Source organism: Ammospiza caudacuta, chromosome 9 (assembly GCF_027887145.1).
Source record: "Ammospiza caudacuta isolate bAmmCau1 chromosome 9, bAmmCau1.pri, whole genome shotgun sequence".
Classification (NCBI taxonomy): domain Eukaryota; kingdom Metazoa; phylum Chordata; class Aves; order Passeriformes; family Passerellidae; genus Ammospiza; species Ammospiza caudacuta.
In genome coordinates, this window is record NC_080601.1 from 35219832 (window position 1) to 35239898 (window position 20067).

Consider the following 20067-nt stretch of genomic DNA (forward strand, 5'->3'; position numbering starts at 1 on the left):
AAATCTGACCTTCCGTATTTCATCGCAGCTTCACTGAACTCTCCCATTCTGCCTCCCATTATTTCACATCCATATCTTAGGGAGAATCCTCTTTTCCCCACTGTCATCCCTAATCCTTTTTCTCCGGGCATGAATTTCCTCCCCCACTGTTCACCCAGGCTCACACTGATGCCAGACCCCTGTCACAGCAGGGAATTACTCAGGAGCAGGGCTTTTCAATCCTGGAGGCAGCACAGCTCACTGAAGGGATAACAGCAGGAAACCACCCTGTTAAACCCAGGGCCTCGTGCATCGGAGGCAGGGGAAAATCTGAATTTCCAGGTCCTTGTGCAGCTGGGGGCTCTTGCAGGGTTCATCTGAGCCCAGGAGGAGGCTGAGTGAGGAAAGAAGGGCCAGGAATCCCCTTGATGCCAACTGGGTGAGTTTCCCCTTTACCCTGTCACAGAGTTCCTACCTCTCATAAATGTATCACCAGAATTCCCCATTTTTTTTCTTTCCCCAGTTCTTCCCAGCAAGTTTTCCCACATTTTTCTTCACAGTGGCTCCCAGCTCACACAGCCCCTTCCTGTGGTCCTGCAGCTGCCTCTGCCTGCTGAGCTTGAAGGCTTTAAGCTGTCCTGAGTGTCCCTTGCTCAGGCTGTGGATGCCAGGGGACCCCTCTCAGCAGGGCTGCTGCTTCCTACCCAAGGAGGAAACTTGCTGAGGTTCTGGTGCTGTGAAGCAACAGCAAAACCTTCATCTTCTCCCTCATTTCCTCAATCCACCTCTTCTAAGAGGGTAACAACCCCTCGTTTTTAAAGAAGGGGTCAGCTTTAGGCTTTTCTCACAGGATCACTAAGGTTGGAAAATCCCTCCTAGATCGTGAAGTCCAGCCATCAACCCAGCACCTCCAGAACATTCGCCACTAAGCCACGTCCTCAAATGCCACATCCACAAGTGTTTTGAGCACTCCCAGGGATGGTCACTCCACCACTTCACTGATGTGGAAAGGAGACAGACATTGTAGGTGTCTCCTCATCCCCTCAGCATCAGGGTCGTGTTCTGGACACAGGGAGCTCTCAGGGCTGAGGGACTGACCCCGAGCTGCTCCTTTCAAAGCCTGGCTTTTGGAAACAAAACAAACCAAAACTGCAGTGAAAGAGGCTTTTTCTCCCCCATGCCAAGCTCTGTCAGCGAGCAGGCTGCCAGCTCTGCCCCTGAGCTGCAGTGAGCAGCTGCTGCTCGTGGAGATGCTCAGCTCTGGAGGGAAAACTGCCCGAGCACCGAGCTCTCCCACACGTGCAGAGGCACTTGCTAAGCCCCAATAACTCTGCTGCAGGGTATCTTTTGCCTTCTTATTGTGCAGGGATTAAGGCCTGGCTGCCTTGATCAGAAAGCTGTCCTGATTGCTCACAAACTCTCAGCCTCCCCGGTTAAAACTGATTTAAAGAGACAGGAAAAGCAATGAGAAATCAGCTCCCAATCAGCTCCCACTCCATCCTTTGAAACAAACTTAATTTTGACACCTAATTATGTGCAAGTCAGACTCATTCCTATTTCCTTTGCCAAGCTGCTTTTTAGTTTGGATCTCACAGGGTGCTCACCCTCAGAGGGAGGGAGGCTTTGATTAGGAGGAAAGAGAAACTCCTGGAGAGGAGAAAGGAATAAAGGTACCTGCAGCACGATGCTGCCTCTGCCCCTCACCTGCTCTGTGACCTTGGCCATGTGGCTCTGGCATCTGGGCTTTGATTTCCCTGCTTTCAAAGGAAGGGAAGCATCAGTTTCCTCCTCCACATGGTATTTGGAGACAACAAACTGCAAAGTGCTGAACTCGAGCAGTAAAACCATTCCTGTAGCCTAATGACAGCTCCAGAGAAGTAGCAGGATATATCCATTTCCCCCATCTCTTTAAGCAGAGCTAAGGAAGAGAAAAGAAAGCTCCTGCCCTGGCTGAGAGCAAGCAGCAGCACCGCAAGTGATGCACAGAAATGTGGGGAACACGCTGGAGTGCAGGAATTTGGTTACAAGGCTCGTTGGCAAATTAATGGCTAAATCAATTAAATGAGAGCATGGGATTTCTCTTGAGGAAAGTCTAGTCACGGTGGCAGGGAGAAGGGGAGGGGTTGTGGAGCAGGGATGACATAACCACGTTTGCGAATCACCAGCACCGTGCATGCTTTAATCCATTAATGGGGTTTTTATCTGTGATCATAAAAAGCAGGTTACATTCAGCCTGGAAGGGAGCGAGGCTTGGAGGAGAGGGGAGGGGAGAGAAAGACACAGAGAGAGAGGCAGAAAGCAAGGCAGAAAGAGAGCACAATCCACTCGGTGCGTTGCTCGCAAGCTTGGGGCTGACAATTAGGGATCTCAGGAGAGCAGCTTCTCAGAATAACGCGCTCTCCTCCGCATGGACCGACGGCAGACAGTGGTTCAGCCCTGCTGATATTTTTTAAGCCCTCCTCGCGGTTTGATGGGCATTCCCAGTGCCTTTGTGCACGTCTCGGGAAGCGTTGACGTGGAAAGGAGCAGCGAGGAGGGGGAGGCTGGAGGAGAAAGCTGCAGCTCCTCCAAAACCAGGGAGGGCATGCACGGGAGGGAGCAGGCTGGCAAGGAGGGCGAGGCGGGGGCACCTCGCACCATGGTACCCCCGTGCCGGCGCGGCGCAGTTCCGGAGATGTCCCTGCTGTGACTGGACGCACCATGAGCATCTGGGAGCTGCTCCTGGCTTTCCTGGTGGTGCTGCTGATGCTCGTGGCCCTGCTGGCCAACGTGCTGGTGCTGATGTGCTTCCTGTACAGCGCCGACATCCGCAAGCAGGTGCCGGGATTGTTCATCCTCAACCTCACCTTCTGCAACCTGTTGATGGCCGTCTCCAGCATGCCCCTGACCCTGGCTGGGATCATTTACAAAAGTCAGCCGGCGGGAGATCAGGTCTGCCACGCTGTGGGCTTCCTGGAGACTTTCCTCACCACCAGCTCCATGCTGAGCATGGCAGCTTTGAGCATTGACAGGTGGATTGCTGTGGTCTTCCCTCTAAGCTACCACTCCAAGATGAGGTACCGGGACGCCGCTCTCATTCTCAGCTACACGTGGTTGCACTCGGCGTCCTTCCCCATAGTGGCAGCTTCTCTCTCCTGGCTGGGGTTCCATCACCTCTACGCCTCCTGCACGCTCTGCAACAAGAGACCGGAGGATAGGACACAGTTTGTGATTTTCACTGGGGTCTTTCACGCCCTCAGCTTCCTCCTCTCCCTGGTAGTGCTGTGTTTCACCTATCTCAAAGTGCTGAAGGTGGCACGGTTCCACTGCAAGCGCATCGACGTGATCACGATGCAGACCCTGGTGCTGCTCGTGGACATCCATCCCAGGTAAGCTTCCCCTGAGGTCAGCAGCTGCTCCTGGCAGGAGAAGTGAGGAGGGGGCTCAGTGTTGTGGTAGATAGAGATTAACCTGTCTCACAGCAGGGGATGGGGAGGGGGAGGAAACAAACATCCTCTCAGCCCATTGCTGTTCTGCACGGTTCTCTTCACTTGTGTTTAATTCTCTCATTGCTGAACTCATTTTTTGTTAGGCTTAAGGACTTGTTTTGGGAGGGAGAGCAAATGCACAGGCAGCTTTGGCCAAGCATGCACTTCCCTTTGAGACAGTGATCAGATCACTGCCCTTTGTGTCTGAAGGTGGATTTAGTGGTCAATAGCTTTGCATATTTTGGGCACTGTCAGCCCCAGAAGCGTTGCTGGATCCCTGAGAGGGAGGAGGTTGCACATGTGCCTTGGAGTTTGGAAGGGAAGCTGAGCGCTGCCTGCTGCTCCTTTTCCCAGCAGTTTCCCCGTTGCTGTGCTCTCTGTAACTTTATCATTCCTGAAGGCAGAATCCTTAAGGGAATTACATCTGCAAAATACATGTGCTCGAATGCCTGTACTTAAACCTAAAGTGAGAGAGAGAATTCAGTGGGAGCGTTAATGTGACAAACAAGGGATGTATAAAGCTTGTTTCAAATGGGAGATTTTAGGCAAGTCCCTTGTGCCTCGAGACAGGAGGAGAAAAGTCCCCGGGGACTGGCAGGATCGTGGGCTGGAAGGCAAGAACCAAACAGGGAGAGGAGTGTGTGCAGAAATCATACCAGGGATTATGCACAAGCCATAAATCTTGCATGAATAATCGATGTATGGGTCTGGAAGGAATGCAGGATTGGTGTGTGATACAGGGAGGAAATGTGCCTGGAAGAGAGGAGAGCAGAGAGGGCAGTCCCACACCACACATCCCATCTGAGCATCCCTGCTCCCCTTTGCTCCACCAGCCTCTCCATCCGAGCAGCCAGAGCAGAGCTGCAGGGCTCAGAGCACATGTGGCTGTCCTCAAACACAGGTCATGCTTTGGGGATGCCTGAGGCTGAGACAAATAGGTCTGGAAGGATCAGGGCAGGGCAGCACATTTTAGAGGAACAGAAACATTTGCTCAGAATCCTCCTGTCAAGCTGTTTGAGCTGTCTCTTGACCAAGAATGCAGAGCAGAACTTTGGGCACGTCTTGCTGCCGTTCTTGAGAAATACAGGGATAAATCTTCCCTTATTCACCAATCACACTGAGGAAAAAAAAACACCCTCCTGCCCTTCGTGCTGTCTGCTTGATGAGCTGTGCCTCGACTGCCTCAGCTCCTGCAGCATGAGGAGATGTGGTGCTTACTGCCAGCAGAGTGCCACAAACCCACCAGGGCTGTTCGAAACCCCACTCGTTTTGCCTCATGCTAAAAGTATGCCTGGACTGCACAGCAAAGTTTAGTAAAAGGGCAAAAACCTCAGTGTTGCTTCTCCTCCCCTGCGTTTTTTCCCGGTTGAGGTTGATTTGAGGGTGTCTGTGCATTTTGTGATCCTCTCACTGTGGGATGGGTTCAGTGGGGCTGTGGGGATGATGCTTCCTCTCTTCAGGGCAGCCAGAGCTGTGCAGGCACTTTGCTGTGGGTAACCTGCACCACTGCCTGCATCTCTGGCACCAGATTATTCTGGTGTCTCTCTCTAAGAAAGGAGCTTTAGTTTATTTTCTGCCCTGCAGAAAATAGTGGGTGATTTGACCCCTGGAGGGCTGCTCTAACCAGTGACAGCTCCTGTGCTGAAAGGGGCAGATCTGAGGTCACCAACCCTCCTGTGAGAGCTGCACAGGGGCTGCAGCTCTGCTGGCAGAGTCAGAGATGCTCAGAAACCTCTGATAACTAAAGGCATCATTTGCATTGTGTAACAGGCAATTTTCAGGGTACCCCTAGTACCTGACAGCACAGCTGTGGATGCTGGGAGAGCCCAAACGAGAAAATAAAGTTTGCAATCCCACTATAGGCTACTCTGACTCCTCTGGTCCAGTTTCAGCGCTGGGAAATGTGTACAGACAATTTTCTGCTTCCCATGACTCAGAATCCAGCCGTAGAGCAGTCTGGTGACAGGATTGTGATAGATGGCTTTATTACCTGTGACTTAGAAAGACACCCGTGATCTCCTGAAGATCATTCAGGACGAGCACAAAGGAAACCTCTGAATACCCTGCAAATATGTGTGAATGTTTAGGGCATGTGGCATTTCAAGTTAGCTGATTTTTTTAGTGGATCCTGCTTTTTCTTTGTTGTTAAGACCAAAATATCTTGGGTATTGTGGGAGATTTGGGCAAAACTTCACTTAAGTGCTTAACCCATGTATTTGTTAATTAAAATTATCTATACTATCTTTTTGGTGCATCCAGCTCTACACATCTTAAGGTCCAATATCCCATAAACTTTGTTTAAAATACCAAACCTTCAAAGGGATATAGCTCAGATTTCCCAGGATATTAAAATCTTTAAATGAAAGCTTAGCCAATAATCCTGTTCTATTACTGATGTCGCTGCTAGAACTCACACATGCCTTATCTCAGTGCATGAGAGTGTGTGCAAAACCAAAATATTCATCTGTGTGCATGGTCTACATGAAGGAGTGAGATAAAATACCTTCCTCTGTGATGTGGTATTTATTGGATACATCTGGAAGGGCTGAACAAAAGAAATGGGTTCAAGTCTACCAGGACAGTCATGGGTGAGCTCCAGGAGTGAGAGACAGCTTTGCATGTGCCAGAAAGGAAAAGATGTGACTGGGGAAACAGAGACAAAAATTACACCACCCTCTCCTCCCTAACAATACCTCAATTGAACCTGTCCTGGAGAGTCATTTTCCTGTATTGCCATGGGCTTGGGATATTCTGAATTTAAGAACATAGGTCTTAAACGAAGCTCATGAAACTCTGAGATAATTTTTCTGCACATAAAATACTCCAAGTTCCCCAGCTCTTGCAGAATTGAAAACACACAGGTTCCCTTGAAAAGGTGGATTTTTTTTCCCTTCTCAGTTGTCATTGCTAGCTGCAAGTAATTCACATATAGAACATGTAACACCTTTAAATGTGTCATTTTCTTTAAGAGAAAGACAATTTGTTAGAAGAACAAACTTTTCCTCCAGTGTTTATTTCATCACATCATGATAGCTGCTCTGGGCCAGACAATGTAAGACCAAATTCAGAATGGAACAAAATAAACACTTTTTCTTCAACAGAACCAAAGGAGCTCATTGCCACAGACATCACTGAAACACACTGAGATCCTCAGGACACAGCATGTGTTTGGGTGTTGATAAAACATTTACAGATGAAGTAAATAATGTAAGGGTATGGCCATGAGCCTCAGAGAGTGTGGAGCCTGAGAGTGAGTCATCAATTAAAAATTTACAACAAAAAATGGAAAGACTAATGCCAAACAGTTGGGTTTAAAAAAAATTATATATATATAAGTGCAGGACATGGGGCAGCCCATTCAGCTTGCCTGAGAAGTGACTGTGTCACCGTGAAATCTGTGCAAGGAGTCAGCAACTCTGCCACGGGCACAGAGAGGGGTTCAGGATGCCAGCCTGGCTTTGCTGTGCCCTTCCCAAAGGGATTTATTGAGGTACAGGCAGTCCTGGCACTGTGGGAGGTGCCAGTGCTGCCCAATCCACCTGCCTGGAGTAAACAGGGGTTCATCCATTCCCTCAGAAACCATGGGGAGCACAGGAGTCCCTCAGACAGAGAGAGGAGGAGGATCTGCTTTCACATTAATCACTGTTTCCACAAGAGAAAACCCAAAGGAAAAGCTCCCATCCTAAAATACCATAGGTAGGAGAGAAACCAAGGTGTGACTAATTTAAACTTGTTTAGTTAGAAACAGGGTTGGTTTGAGATGAGGAATGAGGATATCCCAGGACTGTGGATTTGTGAAACAATTCCAGCTTTGTGGCGCCTTCAGCCCTGCAGATCTGATGGGATGTTTATGGGCACACAGCTCAGTGGGACACAGTGAGAGCTCCCATGTTGGGCTGGGGGTTCAGAGTGTTCTTCCCATTATGATTTTGTTGTTTTGTTGGGTATCTTGCTGGGGCATTTCTCCTCTCCAAGGCAGTGGAATTGCTGTGTCTACGGAAGAAGAATGTTGTCTATCCCACTCTGGATATATGGGGATTTTTGAAGGAATTTTGAATGAGTTAGAGATGGAACCTCTGAATTGTTTGTGATGATGGGGTTTATTTTCTTATCTTCTACATAGGAAGGGCGAGTTTGGCTCACATTGTTACTGCATGGTTCAGAATGTCCCAAGACCCCTAAGTTGCAAGACCTTTAAAGCAGTTATTGACCAATTGACTGTTATCAAGGTTATTTGTGTTTTTGACCCAATCCTTAAATATTTTGTCTTATGGACTCATGCTGCAGTGTAAGTTTTTTTAGCCAATCCTGTTATGACACACAAACCTAAAATACTGCATACTAAACTCCTTGTTCATCTCTGTAACTACTTTTATTTTTATATCTTAAACTCTAAAACTCTAAACTTTCCTTTACTTAGCTTAACGTGTCTCTGCTTTAAACTACAAATCCACATTCTCACTTCCAGCACCTCAGTTTGGAAGTCTTTTCCAAGGTCTCAGATCAAATCCTGAGTTTAATTCTAACTTTGGTTTACAGGCCCAAAGTTCTCAGAGTTCCCTGCATTTCAGATTCCAACAGGATATTTTCCAAGTCTCTGAGTATCACCTTGCCTGCAAATACAGCTTACAGTAGTTCAAGAAGGAGCTGCAAACTGAATTCAAGGATGAAATCCACCAAGTTTTCTATAGATCAGTTGATATAACGGGGCTGTGTGCACTCAAACATATAACCATGTATTTGTCAGTGACTTTGTGGAGGGTAAGATGAACAGACGATGCATTAATATTTGGTTTTGTCCCATTTGAACACAGTGTTTTCCTTTGTAACTACTTTTATTTTTTCTATATCTTAAACTCTAAAACTCCAAACCTTTCTCTTCTTAACTTAACATGCCTCTGCTTTAAACTATAAATCCACATTCTCACTTCTAGCACCTAAGTCTGGAAGCCTTTTCCAAGGATTCAGATCAAATCCTGAGTTTAATTCGTATTCCAACAGGATATTTTCAAAGTCTCTGAGTATCCCCTTGCCTGCAAATACAGCTTGAAGTGGTTCATAATCTGAATTAAAGGATGAAATCCACCAATTTTTCTGTAGATCAGTTGCTATAATGTGGCTGTGTGCACACAAATATACACCCATGTATTTGTCAGGAACTCTGTGGAGGGTAAGATGAACAGAAAATGCATTAATATTTGGGTTTGTCCCATTTAAATGCAGTGAACAACTAAACCAGATTGTTGTCTGTCATTCCATGGTGAACCGGAATTGGGAATTGTCACCTGGTGCTATTTGTGGCTGATTTGGTTGTGTTTGTGTTGGATGTCCCACAGCGTGCGCGAGCGCTGTCTCGAGGAGCAGAGGAGGCGGCGGCAGCGGGCGACCAAGAAAATCAGTACCTTCATTGGTACCTTCATCCTGTGCTTTGCACCTTATGTAATCACAAGGTAAGTGTGGATGGACTACATCCTGGAAAAGGCTGCTGAGAGGCACTCCTGGCTCGGGGAAGTAGGGCACTCTCAGCCAGAGCAGGGCTCCAGTCTCCTGGGGAAATGTGATGCGCCGCTTCCACTCCTGTAGCGGAGGTTGCATTTACTGAGCTAACAAATTATGGAAAATGTCCCAGTGCTTCTCCTCTCAGTCCTGATGCACTCTGAGGGTCAGACTCTGCTCACTCAGCCCAGTCAATGTGTTGCTTGCATGGGAGGGATTTAGGAAATCAGTCCATAAGGTTTTTCAGATGATGCCTCAGGTTTGGCTTTTGTATGTTTGACATTCTGTGCTGCTTTAGTGTGTGGGTCTGGGTTCACATCAGGGATGCTGAGCTCTGTGCACAGAGCAGGGAGACAAAACAATTCCTGCTCCAGCTGGGCACCAAGCACAAATGATCCAAATCTCAGGCTGGGAAGACTGAGAAGAAGGATGAGACTGCATGGGCTAAAGCTGGAATGGAACAATTAGCTCCAATGTGCAAGTAGACCAGAACTTATAAAAGTGACAGACCCCGTGACCTGCTGTCCATTTTTTGTGACCATTTTGGTTCATGTTGAGTATGGCCCTGGCTGGGCTCTTGTGCTGCCCAAGGTGGCTTCATTGAGGAGATCCTTTTAATAAATCCCTACTTTATTAAGCTCTGTCCAGCCTCTGCTCTAGGTCAGCCTTCCCCAGGCATCACAGACATTTTTTTGTTGTCACCTACTGCTCTGACTGACTTCCCAGTGCAGGGGTTGATCTCCAGGGAAAATCTCGCCTGAATAGCTCAGACTGTAAAAATTTGGTCAACAAGATTCAGCTGAGGTGAAAACATGGTCCACAAACTCAAACAACAGTTTTGTCTGATTGGGTAGGGTTTATTAGTCATAAATATCAAATATCAAAGCTGTGCTAGCTCATAACTGAAAAATCTTCTTGTGATTTATGGTAGATATCTATCCACCAGCTTATCTTTGGAAATGGCTCCTGTGGGAAACACTAAATTACTCTTGTGAAATAAAAAGTGTTAGAAAGTGAGTGCATCCAGAAAAAAAAAAGTTATCTAGCTGTTAAAGGAAATTTACAGCTTGCATTCCTTATTATAAGATTTTGGAAAAACTGAGATGCTGCTATGCACAACAGAGAAAGAAAAAAATTAAGGTATCTCCTATTCCAATACTATTAAGCAGAAATTAGTGAAGCTGATCTCATTCAAATTGGATCCACCTTGAAAAAAATCGTTAAAAAATCTGGATTAAGAATCAATATAATTGAACTTTTGGCCAACTTTGAGTTTTTCCAATTCAGTGTAATGCCCTGAATTCCCAGAATTAGAAAATTAGAAAATTCTAGTAATTTACTAGAATTACCTTCATTTTCCCTTCATGGCCACAAGACACCACTGCAAGCCATGCACTTAAATGGTATGAAAGGACTTGTAATTAAGGACATTTAGCCTTAATTCTCAAGCTGCAAGATATTAAAGTGTTTGTCTTTTTGCAAACAGCCAATTTTAATTTCATGTTATGTCTCTGAACTTCCTGAAAATCCTCCCAGTCACACAATAGCTGGCAGCTCATCCTGAGTGACACCAAGTGCTCTAAGCAGAGCTGTCACGAGTATTTTTGTGCTCCTCCAAAGGCATCTCAGCACTCAGGCACCACCTCCCCACCTCTTCTTCACTCTGTGGCATCCCAACTTGTGTCCCAGTAGCCTTAAAACACAGAAGAGGGGGTAGAAAAATCCTGAGCCTGCTCCCTTTAGTCTGTACAAGGATCACTGCAATGTTCTCCTGCTGAGGAGCAGCTTCTCCACAGAGGGAGATGGTGAGGAGAGGGAAATGCAGCTCCTGGGTGCATGAGGATGTTTTGGGGTGGGGTGGGAGCTGGTCAGACATGTCAGGAGGGGTGAAGCCTCCCACATTCCTGGCCCTTTCAATTCTGACATATGTAAAAGGATCCCTGCATATCATTATCACCACTAATAATGAAGTTTTGGGACTATTTTCAGGCTAAGAATGATTTGTTGCTCAGACAAACATCAGTCTCAGAGGCCCTGAGATTTCAGAGGAGCAAGCATTCGGCCATAGCTCAGAGCAGTCACAAGTTCTTTGTTGCAAGGCAATCTAGAACTTTCTAACCCAATGGACAGCTGCCACAGGGTTTATTTTGCTTTTCTGACCCATCACCTTTACTCACTTCTGCTGCACTGAGGATGCTTTTGTCCAATGGGCTTCTGTCTCACAGGCACACATCTGCTTCTGTTCTAACTTCTGAACTCTCAGCTCGTTCCATACAGCCCCACCCCTGCATTATAAACCTTCACCATCTCATCAGTGCAGTTTCTCACTCACTTCAGGCTTATTCTCACTTACAACTATAGAAATAAGAGTTTATTAATTTTCTGCCTAATTCTGTGTATTGTATTTTAACATCAATCCAAGGCTGCAGATCAAACCCTTCAGTGTCTGTGGGAGTTTCTGGTTTTCCATTCCCACAGCTGCACAGCAGGCTAAGGGAATTCCCTGTTGAGCTCCCTGAGAGCCCTTGCTGGACACCTGCAGGGCTGGATGTTCAGAACACTCATCCCTGCCTTCCATGGGCTGAGCACCCTGACACCAAGGGGATTGGCAGAATTGGAGTTTAATGTGTGAGCAAGTGTGTAATTGTGTGTAATTTCTGGACCACGTCCAGCGCTTTGCATTCTCAGGAGGGACATGATCAATCACAGTTCAATCCATGGACAGAAGTCAGGACAGGGAGTGCCTTGCTCAGCCTCTCCTAACCAGCAATATATTTCAATTAAACATGCTTTTAAGTACTCCCTGAAGTGGGGGCTGACAGCAGCAAATCACAAGGTTTCACTACAACATCTTCCTGTTTCCACACTGAAAATATTCCATGAACAAGTGAAGGAGTTGTGATCATGACCCCAGACAGAGAAATGCTTCAGTGGGCAAACCTGAGATTTTCAGATCACACTGAGGCAAAAATCAGATCAGGCACTTCATTTATCAAGAAAATACACTTCTAATTAGTTCAGTGGATGATCTTAAGTGGTGTATCAGGATCTGATTGCCTTTGACCCAGGGTTTCCACTTCACCAGCATCACAGGTGTAACCCCCCCATTGTATATTTCCAAGCACAGATTGTTTCTTTTTTTGTAAAATAACCTGCTGGTACACATTTCTTCCTCTGCTGTATTTATCATTAGGCAATTAAAGATACTTGTTCCAAACCTCTTTTCTCCAAGGAACTTTTTCATAAGAAAAATGAAGATAAGTCATACAAGTTTCTAAAATTCATTTCCAACTCCAGGCATTTCATACTGAAATACAGAACTTTGCTCATGTAAGTTAATAAATGCTGTCAATGTGTGAGGAAATTGGCCTTAAATTAAAAATCCTGAAGTAATAGCAGGCAGAAGTTCATAATCCCACGCCCTCAGGTTAGAGAGGAGGATGGTGGAACAGGCAGAAGTTGATTAAAATTCTGTTGTATCATCTCTGGGGGATAGGGGGTAAGCAAACCCCAGTTTTAAACTGTTGTTTGCCCTCTGCATATGCAGATCCTGCTTGGGCACACAAAAAGCTCAGAATTCTTCTGCAATTTGTGTTCTTCAGCATCCCAGCTGGGTGGGCACACGTTCAGTAAAATATTTTAGTGTTAGTGGTGAACTGCACATGTAAATAACGGATTTCCAGTGTGCATTATGTGTGTAGAGATCAAGGTCACAGTCTTCCACATGGCATTCTTGTTTGTTTACTGAAGGGGAAATAAAATAATTGGATAGCCATGTGAAATGACACACTCTACAGAGTTGTAAGTTTCTAAAATATCAACAAAATATCACAGAAAAAGAGCTTACAGCTTTGAAATAAAAAGGGTTTGAAGACCAGACAGTGGAAGAGAGGCTTATGAAAGCAAGCCAGTGAATTATCTAGTTGATACTGTAAAATTTAATTTACAGGTAGCACTGAAATATTAATGTACCTTCACTGAAAATGTCTTCTTTTAGGTTGAAATGTTTCGTGAAAATGGAAGCTGTGCATATCATTTCCCTCACAAATGAGAACCAAAACCTTTAAAAGGCAATAAATTCTGTGATGTGCCTTGAAAGGCTGACATTTAATTGTTTGTACATGAAATGGAAATGCATAGCTCAGGGTTTGGCTACATTTCTATGTTTGCTGCTTGATAACAGCAAATGTAATTTACTATAAAAAATAATGCATGAGAATTGAAAAATGTGTAAATGTCAAGGAAGCTTACAGAATGCAAGGAAAATATTTAAGATCTTGTTAATAAAAGTGTAAGCTTTTCATTTGATCAGTCAATGAAGGTAAAATTAGCAAGTCTAGGCTTGCAACCCTGAAGTGTCTGCTTGATGTGCTTTAAATGGAGATGGTTAATGTCTCATAGAACTGACTGACAGAGCCTCAGACACAAATTTGTCATATTTTGGTTATTCAAGGCATCCGCTGAATTTAATTAAACGTAATCAAATTCACATCTGTAAAGCACTCAGTAAAAATAAATCATCCAAATGAGATTCAACGTGGTGAAATTCAAAATGTGAAGTAGGCAGTGAATAAATGAAGTGGAGAACAACAAGGATGGCTCATGGTAGATTACAAAGCAAGTATGACTCAATAGATGATTAATTTCAAAATTGTCAATTCTCATTTTAGAACACGTTAACGTGGATGCCATAAGTTGCATTTTATCAAAGAAGAGAGAATACACCAGATGAGACCACCTGGAAACTTGAGCAGATGAAATTATGTCTCAGTTCTGATCTTTGTGGGAAAGATAACGATCATGAATTACAGGAGAGGTTGAAAGAACTTTGGTTTATTTGAGATGAGAGAGAAATGGGAGAAATGAGGGTTCTTTGGGACCTCAGAGATGCTGAGCCAAGCAGCACCAGTGGAGTGGCACCAACAATTCCCAAGTATTTTCATTCCCTGGTCACCTGAAATGTCCCTCACATTGACTGGACTGTGACATCTGCCAGCATTATTTTAAACAATACACTGTAGTGAAAGGTTATGGAATGGAAATGACTGAGGAAAATAAATCCTCATCTCTAAACTGCCTGAAGTACCAACAATATTGTCATTGCTGCTGCAGGAACCACCTTCCAGAATGCTCCTTGGAGGTGGTGCTTTGTCAGGAGAAAGCATTTCCCAGGCAGATTTAAGAGCACCTGCTGCTGCAGACAGGTCCAGCAAAGCCCTGCCCTGCCATGTGGGCTCTGTAGCAGCACACGTGGCTGTTTGACCTCTATGAAAATCAATAGTTTCTAACAGCTATAGAGGCTTATTGAACAGAGCTGCCCTTTGATGCTGCTCAAAGGCGTGGGGAGTTATCAATATTTCCCTGTCAAAAATGCTCTCAGTACACAGTGAGCTATCTGGGCTAGTGTGGGTATGAGGAGTATATTAAGTTTTTCTCCCTCCCCTAACAATTTTAAATTTTAAAGTTTTTGTCTTGCTCTATTTGTTGCCAATGTGAATCCTTGCCCTTTGAACTGCACAGCTTTTTAATTCAAGGTATGACACGCCATCTCTCAGCAATGAATTTTCCATTTGTGCTTCTACAACTCAAACTGTTCAAAGGCATTGAACTCTCTCTAGGAGCTGGACTGGCCAAAAGAGCTGGGTAGCCCTGGTGAGGTGACTCAGGTCCTCTAGAGGGGATCTAGAACCACAAGTTCTGAGTGATGCTGGGTTTTTAGGTCACTCCTAGTAGAGGAATTTGACTCCCTTGAGACCAAGCAATGGCACTTTGGCAAACAGGCCTCAAGTTTACATTTGCAGCCTTTAAAATTTATAAGAGGAGGACAACATACACATTTTCACAAGTAGGGCTTTTTTTTCTTTAGTTCTGTTGCAATTGCCCAGCAGTAATTTGTGGGTTTGGGGTGGGTTAATGTAATTTTTAACATTCACCCTTTCCCCCTCCCTCTTTCCCCAGACTCGTTGAATTATCCTCCGTGGTCCACATCAACTCCCACTGGGGGATCATCTCCAAGTGCTTGGCTTACAGCAAAGCTGTTTCAGACCCTTTTGTGTACTCTTTGCTGCGGCACCAGTACAAGAAGACGTGGAAGGACATCCTAAACAAGATCCTCAAGAGGAGCTCCATCAACTCCTCGGCGCTGGCGGGCGAGCCGCACGGCCGGAACCTCGCGCAGCTCAACGAATGAGGAGCCCGCCACGGCCCCTGCCAGGGGATATTTGGGAAACCACAGCAGCTGGCCCACCCCTAGTAGCTCCCCTCAGCTGCCCAGGTTTTGGGAGGCAGCTGTGGGCAGGGTGAAGCCCAGAGCGTGTCCCTCCAGCGGCCCGTGGCTGCTCTGGGCCTCCTCCCCGCGACTAGAAGAGCGCTATTGATCCGTGGTCCTGCAGGCTCCACAAATACAAATCTCCCATTGATTTCCATCAGCTGCTGCATTTATAGATAAAAAAAAAATCCAGTCCTCAGCAGAGGGATTCATGAAGGTAATGGGAGCAAAGTGCTGCTGGTGTAAGGTTGTTCTGAAAAGCTGCACAGGGATGTTTGTGCTGTGTTTGTTGCTGGCTGCAGGTGAAGCTCCTTCTGATGTAGCTGCCAATGTGGCTTTACAAAAACCACCCCACCCTAGTGGCTTGTTTGTAGAAACAAAGGTTGTTTGAAGAAAATAGAGAAGATTGTTTGTAAAAAAATATCTTAATGGAAATAGCTTAAAAAAAAAAAAAATCTAAATATTCATCCCGCGCCCAATGCAGTTCAGCCTTTTCTGACATATAATTTAGGAAGAATCCCATAGAATTGAAGGAAGAGAAAAACCACTTTTGGAATGTGCTGGATTCAGTCATGTCTTCTCTAAATTTTAAAAATTTATTTTACATAGAATCTCACTAATATTCTCACCATTAAATTTCAGGAGAATACAAATGGTAGACAGGGTGGAAAGGTCAGGATGCCTCCTGCCTCCCTTCCATATATCTGAGCTCTGAGTAGCTGGATTTTGCCCAAAGCTGCAGATCTGGGCCCTGTGCCCAGGAGGAAAATAACAAATATCTTTTTCTGAGGAGTTATTAATCATGGGGCTTTTTCCTACTTAAAGGAAAGATGAGCCTAAGTCTGAGTTTCAAGTATAATTTCCAAAGCAAGTGGAGCACAAATAATAGGCCTCCCTCTCCACCATGAAAGTGGAGCCAATAATCTGAATCCACTCCTGAATGTGCAAATCTCTGGAGGTGTCAGTACAAATCTTTATAGCTCTGGATTGCAGTTCTGCATAGGAACATTATTAACATTTACCATGCACTCAGATGCCTGCCCAGATTTTAAAATAGGCTTGGTTAATTAGGCTTCCTGGATGCAATGGCAGCTTCAATAACAGCTGGGCAACTGGCTGTTCTGCCATCCATCCCTGCTCATATCCCAACTGTCAATGCCATTCTGAGGAAATAAGGCCTCAAGTTGTAAAAAATGTGGGATGACTTTTTAGTTGCCACCTTCTCTCATGCAAGAGAAGAGCTTGGTGTGTTGCAAAAAATGTTCCCTCTTGAATTTTCTGGCCTCTGATTCAAAGCCCAGACAGGGGACTCAATGAGAGCTTCACCCCAGAGTCAGTGAATGTCATACCTCAGTTATTATCTGAAGATTATCAGCTACCATGTAAATAATTTTAAAAAATCAGCTTAATCCTTAATTTCAGTTATAAAAATACCATAATTACAATAAAATCCACGCATAATTATAGCCACAGAATTTAGGAAGCTTTTAAAACACTGCATTCAAATGAGCCCTTAGCCAGATTAAATAGTCTACCTCATCTTAATCATTTTGCTTCTTAGGCTTAACATAATTTTCTCAGGTGCAATAGATAAAAACACCCAGTTCAATACTTATTTCTTAAGAAATTCAAGACATATTGATGATTAGATTGTATTGGAATACAGGATGTTAGCAAGTTGAATAGTATTGAGTTTAAAAAGATAAAAAAGCTCTATATTGAGCATGTTTGACTTAAATTGCACCAGGAAAGGCCACAGCTGCTGTAAACTTACACATGGAGCTGATGCCAAAGCCAATGGGAGGTTTGTAGGTCAATAAGGGCAGTTCCAGAAACATTTAAACCTGCAAATTCAAAGAAAGTAAGCTAATTTCCCCGGAGAAAAAAAAAAGCATAATCCATTTAGGACGTCTAGTAAAAGATGGAGAATACAGCACTGGACTTGTCTCATTATGCTTGTGTATCTCAGTCAGTCACTGGCTGATTTATATCCCACCATGAGCAATAAATCTCTCCCCTTGTATGTGTTTAAAAATTTGTCTCTCTTTCCTGGTGCCTTTCTCCCCTAATTAATCTTATAACAGAGAATAGATATGATTTCCCCTTCCTTGCATCATCTCTCTGTCATGTTTTGACCATCTGAAGCAAGCAGGAGTTGTAAATGCTGGTGCTTGACAAACTGCCTCAGTACACGAAATAAAAACACCACCCCAGCATTTCCTGATGACATTTTATAGGATACTCAAAATATGATGCTGTGGCTTGTTCAGTGCTAGATTTTCAGCTGAATTATCATAGGCAACTGGCAAAATTTGTCTAAAATGTGTGTCTCAGTGATGAATGTAGATATGAGTAACTATCTGTCTGCTGAGTATTATATGTACTGCACAACACTCTGGCTGGAGTGGGTTAAAATCCCGCTGGTAAATGTAATGCACAGTATTTATTATCTCTGCTCACCAAGCAGAGCTGTTCTCTTGTCTAACACACATGTGTGCAAGTAGAGGGAGGGGGGTGGGGGGAATTTCCATTTGTTACTTCAATATTTTTGAAAAAGTTTTGTCAAGTTTGGCTGCAGCCTGTGCCCAAAATGTGGAGCTGCATGTGCAAAACCTGGGCAGCTGCTTAGGCAATGTGCAGATTTCTGTTTGTTGTATCTGTGACCCATCTGCAATATCTACTCCTCACACGCATGTTCAATTAGCATTTCCTTCAGAGCTTGTGAATTTGGCAGGCAGAGCACTGGCAGATGATTAAGAGAATGTAGTCCACCACCACCACGTTGTTTTGTGGATTCTGAGCTTTTCCCTTTGTTCATTTGAACGGTTTTTACACCATTTCAGGGCCCTCACTGTGAGCTGTCATCCCGGTTTCTGTTGTGTTTGTGAGCCAGTTTGAATGAGAAGATTAATTGCAATTGGCAAAAATTATGAGAAACTGATAAGGATTGTTGAGCAATTATTAAGTACCAGGCCCTCTCTTGACATAAATCAAAATAATGGTGGTTTCACCTGAGGATGGGGTCCATTAGGCGACTTTATCCAGGGTTTATAGATTTATTCTCTATGTTTAGAGCCCTTTTAAAATTGTATTTACAAGTGGAAGGGTGTGAGCAGGATTTAGGGAGTTCCTCTGATGTGCAAGTGCTCACTTCCAAAGTCAGGCAGCCACATAACCAATTAAGTCCTACCCCTGTTCTTACGCTTTGAGTGGATGACCCTAAAAACCTCTTTTCAGTAGCCCCAAATCAGACTTTTTAGAACTTTCCTTATTTCTGAAAAAAACCAAACCTACAAACCTAGAGATTAAAAATGCTTCAGACAAATCCTTGTGGAGCCTGATGGCTGCTGCAGCTGTAGCCACACAAATCACAGCAGCCCAGACCAGCTGAGGTTGGAAGGAACCTCATAAAGCCTCCAAAAGCCCCCAGAATCCACATCCCTGCCTCTGGCAGTGATTTACCCTCTCAGTTTTGCCAAAGCACCTAGAAAATTATCTTGGTCTGCTTCAGGTCAACAGTAAAATCTTCTGGCTAGGATATTTTTTTTTAAAAATAACTCTGAGAAGACATTTTAGACTAAACTTCAAAACTCAGAACATATTTAGGAGGCTCCAAAAGTGAAGTAGGAATGGATGTGAGTGGGAGGCTGGGAAGTACAAACTGGCTTTGCTGCAGTGGTTTGGGATTCCTTGGCTGCACTGAGCTTTTCCCAGTGCCCTGTTTCTACCCTGAGAGCTCTCCAAGCCTCTCAGACATTCACTCATCCCAAAGAAAAAGGTGAAATCCTGTCAAAGGAGTAACCTTTTGGGTTTGGGAGGACTCTCATGGTATTCAGATGGTTATTATGGAAACTACTCACACAATTTGAACAACCAGAGAATATAATTCTTAGAGTCTAGGAGGTTTAGGTCACTAAAATGTGAATTTTTCTGGATCTACATGCCCAAGGTTTCATAGCTCCCTCACCTGTCTTAATCCTAAATGAAGAAGGCTCTGAATATCTTGCCCTGTACGTTTTTATGTGCACAGTGAATATCTCTGGAATAACCCTTTGGAAATTGCTTTTCTCTGCTGTTAGATCTGTCTTCTACCCACACAGTGTTCTCCTGATTAAACAAAGCTTAAAAGCAAAGACAGGGAGTTCACACCTCTGTCAGCTCATTGTTACTGGACTCTAAAAGTCACTGAGCAGCACGGAAAGCTCAGCTGGATCCTGACCCCAGAGCTGCTGGGTGTTTGCTTTGCTGGATTGTGAGGGCTGAGCTTGTGTGTCTGCAGAATCAGGGATTATGTCTTTGTAACCTGCCCAGACCCGAATAAGTGAGAACAATGTCATTGTAGCCTTAAATCTATTTATTTTTAATTTGCTTCTTATGCTTTCAGCATTCAATATAGTGAAAATTTTCGATGGGTGAAGGTTTTCTTTTAGGAAAACCATCCTGCTCCAAAAGGCACCTGTCCCTGTGGGGAGGGTATAAAAGTTTACACAGAGAAAAGAGCTGCTGCAGTCTTTGTAAAATGTCAGCTTCTTACCTGTACTCCTGGTGTGTTTGGTGTAAATATGTATTTAGGATTGTGGGTTTTAAAGAAAATACTGCTGGTTTATGAGCTGAAGTAGTTGCTGTAGTTTACCCTATATGTCTATATTTCTAAGGAGGAGGATTAGCCCCACAGGCTGTAAGTGCCCTTCAGAAACGTGTGTGCCAAGAAGCAGAAGCATCAGGGGTGTGACAGCAGGGGTGGCAATTGAGGAGTAAAATAACTTTTTTGTTGTTGTTGTTGAAGAAATGCTATTTCACATGGTTTCAATATACCCAAGGGCACAAGTCCATATGGCTGATTATTTACACACAAAG

General features: G+C 44.5%; 1 protein-coding gene across 1 annotated transcript; it reads left to right on the forward strand.

Moving 5' to 3' along the window:
• Positions 1-2679: 2679 nt before the first annotated feature.
• Positions 2680-15132, forward strand: GPR26 (G protein-coupled receptor 26). Its single transcript, XM_058810832.1, has 3 exons — positions 2680-3347; positions 8783-8896; positions 14901-15132. The coding sequence occupies exons 1-3, from the start codon at positions 2680-2682 to the stop codon at positions 15130-15132; spliced, it is 1014 nt and encodes a 337-aa protein (XP_058666815.1).
• Positions 15133-20067: the final 4935 nt, after the last annotated feature.

Bases quoted from the DNA above. Each gene is read 5' to 3' on its own strand.
- GPR26 (XM_058810832.1), top strand. From the start codon at position 2,680: ATGAGCATCTGGGAGCTGCTCCTGGCTTTCCTGGTGGTGCTGCTGATG. The intron at 3,348-8,782 runs GTAAGCTTCCCC...GATGTCCCACAG, and splicing joins CTCGTGGACATCCATCCCAG to CGTGCGCGAGCGCTGTCTCG. The intron at 8,897-14,900 runs GTAAGTGTGGAT...CTCTTTCCCCAG, and splicing joins GCACCTTATGTAATCACAAG to ACTCGTTGAATTATCCTCCG.